Source organism: Pteropus vampyrus, unplaced genomic scaffold (assembly GCF_000151845.1).
Source record: "Pteropus vampyrus isolate Shadow unplaced genomic scaffold, Pvam_2.0 Scaffold329, whole genome shotgun sequence".
Lineage (NCBI taxonomy): Eukaryota > Metazoa > Chordata > Mammalia > Chiroptera > Pteropodidae > Pteropus > Pteropus vampyrus.
This window is the reverse complement of record NW_011889110.1, coordinates 677177-679058: the sequence shown is the minus strand read 5'-3', so window position 1 is coordinate 679058 and position 1882 is coordinate 677177. Positions and strand designations below refer to the sequence as shown.

Genomic DNA, 1882 nt, shown 5'->3' with positions numbered 1-1882 from the left:
CAGAGACGAAATGGCGTGCCCACCTCATGGAATTATTGTGTGGCTTAAATCAGCTCATCTATCTAAAGGGCTAGAAAAATGTCTAGCACGTTATAAATTCTCCATAAGCAATAACCACAGCCCAGTGCCTGTGTATACAGTCCTCTGAATTCCACAGACAGTTCAGGATGCCAAAGCGCCGAGCTTCTCCAAGACAGAGAAATGGTCCATAAATTACTAAGAAAACACACACACACACACACACAGAACCCAGTGATTTTCGAGACTAAACTGAGGCCTTCTCTGAGGCGGGGGCGTATCCACTAGCACTGGGACATGTCCAGCCCGTGACTCCAAAGCTCTCGGAAAAGGGGTGTCCCCACACCTCACCCCACACAGCGGACTTCGGTCAGTGAAGCGCGTTTGCTGCACAGCCCCCTCCTCACGTATACCAGCGTCTGGACCGCGAAGCCCTGGTGTGGCCCAACGGGCCCCACGGGATGCCAGAGATTAATGTTTTACGAAGCCCGTTTGAGCGGTAAAACATTGCCATCACCTAGACAGGGCCAGCCACGGCCTGCTACATCTGCCTCTCATCCCAGCGAGTCCTGAGCTTCAGGCCCAGGTCCCCAAATCACAAAGCTCAGGGCAGCCAGGCAAGTGGGTTAAGGGTCATGACAAAGGAAGGGCAGGTCTTGATAATTTTAGAGTTTTATATTTAAACTTTATAATACTCAGCTAAAGGCCACAGACACAGCCCAACAGGCACCTACAAGTTCTGGTACCTGGTACCTCGGTTACCAAGGCAAGCATTGTGGACCCTGTCTGTGTCCGTGGAAAGCCCAGGCATCGAGGGGCATCTACCTCCATGCCCCCTACCTGAGAGAGAGGTGCCAACATTCATCCCTCAAAACGGCAGACATTCCTTCAGCCCCAGTCCGGGGCCTCCGCCCCTCCTCTGCTTACCATGGGGGGCTGTTCTGTCAGCTCCCGCAGCTTCTCACTCAGCGACCTGCGTGCCTTCTGGAACTGACTGTCCAGGGCTGGAGAAAGGGTCCCCACCAGGCTGAAGATCATGTGACTCTGCAGAAAGTCCCTGTGGAGAGACACATACACCCCAGGGCTCTGGGGACCCCTCAAGAAACATCTCCCCTTGCGTACGTCACCCTGACTCCTGGGAAAAGCCCCTTCTCCTCTGTATTTACAGAGAATAACCATGGACAAGTGCAGAAGAGCGTTTCTTGGTACGGGCTGGAGTGGGGCTGGAGAACGACGGAGGGAAGGGCTTGATGAAGAGGCATACTTGTCCCACGGAGAGAAGGCCCTGGACTAGATGAAGGTTCCACTTGGATCTAACAAAACTGATTCATCTACTCCCACGGCCAAGAAGTCTCCCATCTGAAGATGCATCCTGTCAGCCAACACAGCGGGGATCCGGACCTTTCTCTGCCCTGCTGGCAACTCTCTTGCCAGGTGTGGTCGTGCCCTGACGTAACCTGCTCACACTCGCATGAATGGTTCACGCCAAAAGTATCTCTAGATGTTGCTGCCACCAAGTTACTATGGAGCAGGACCCGAGGCCCTGGGGGAAAGGCGCGGCCTTCAGGCGGTGGCCACACAGGGATCAGGGGCGGCAGAGAGCCCAGCGCAGAGCCTGCTCCTCACGTCCCCCGCCTGCCTTGGCCCCTGGTCTTTCCCACAGGTCCCAGGATCCTGTCGCCACAGCTGAGAAATGGCCCCTCCCTCAGACTTTCCCCAGATCACCCCCAGCCTTCACCCCCTCCATCTACTCATCTCATGTGCCTCCTCCCACCCACACCCCTTGGCTGCTGACAAGCTACACGTGCCCGAGCTGTCCCCAGAGACCCGCCTTCCGGCATCTCCTACGGCTCAGAGGCTCTCC

General features: G+C 55.8%; 1 protein-coding gene across 1 annotated transcript in view; it reads right to left on the bottom strand.

Annotated features, from left to right (window-relative positions):
* The window catches only part of KEL (Kell blood group, metallo-endopeptidase), a 19042-nt gene that overhangs the window by 9946 nt on the left and 7214 nt on the right, over positions 1–1882 (bottom strand). Inside the window, exon 8 of the mRNA XM_011378088.2 lies at positions 946–1075. Within this exon, the coding sequence (XP_011376390.1) occupies positions 946–1075 (130 nt within the window). The remainder of the gene's footprint in view (positions 1–945; positions 1076–1882) is intronic.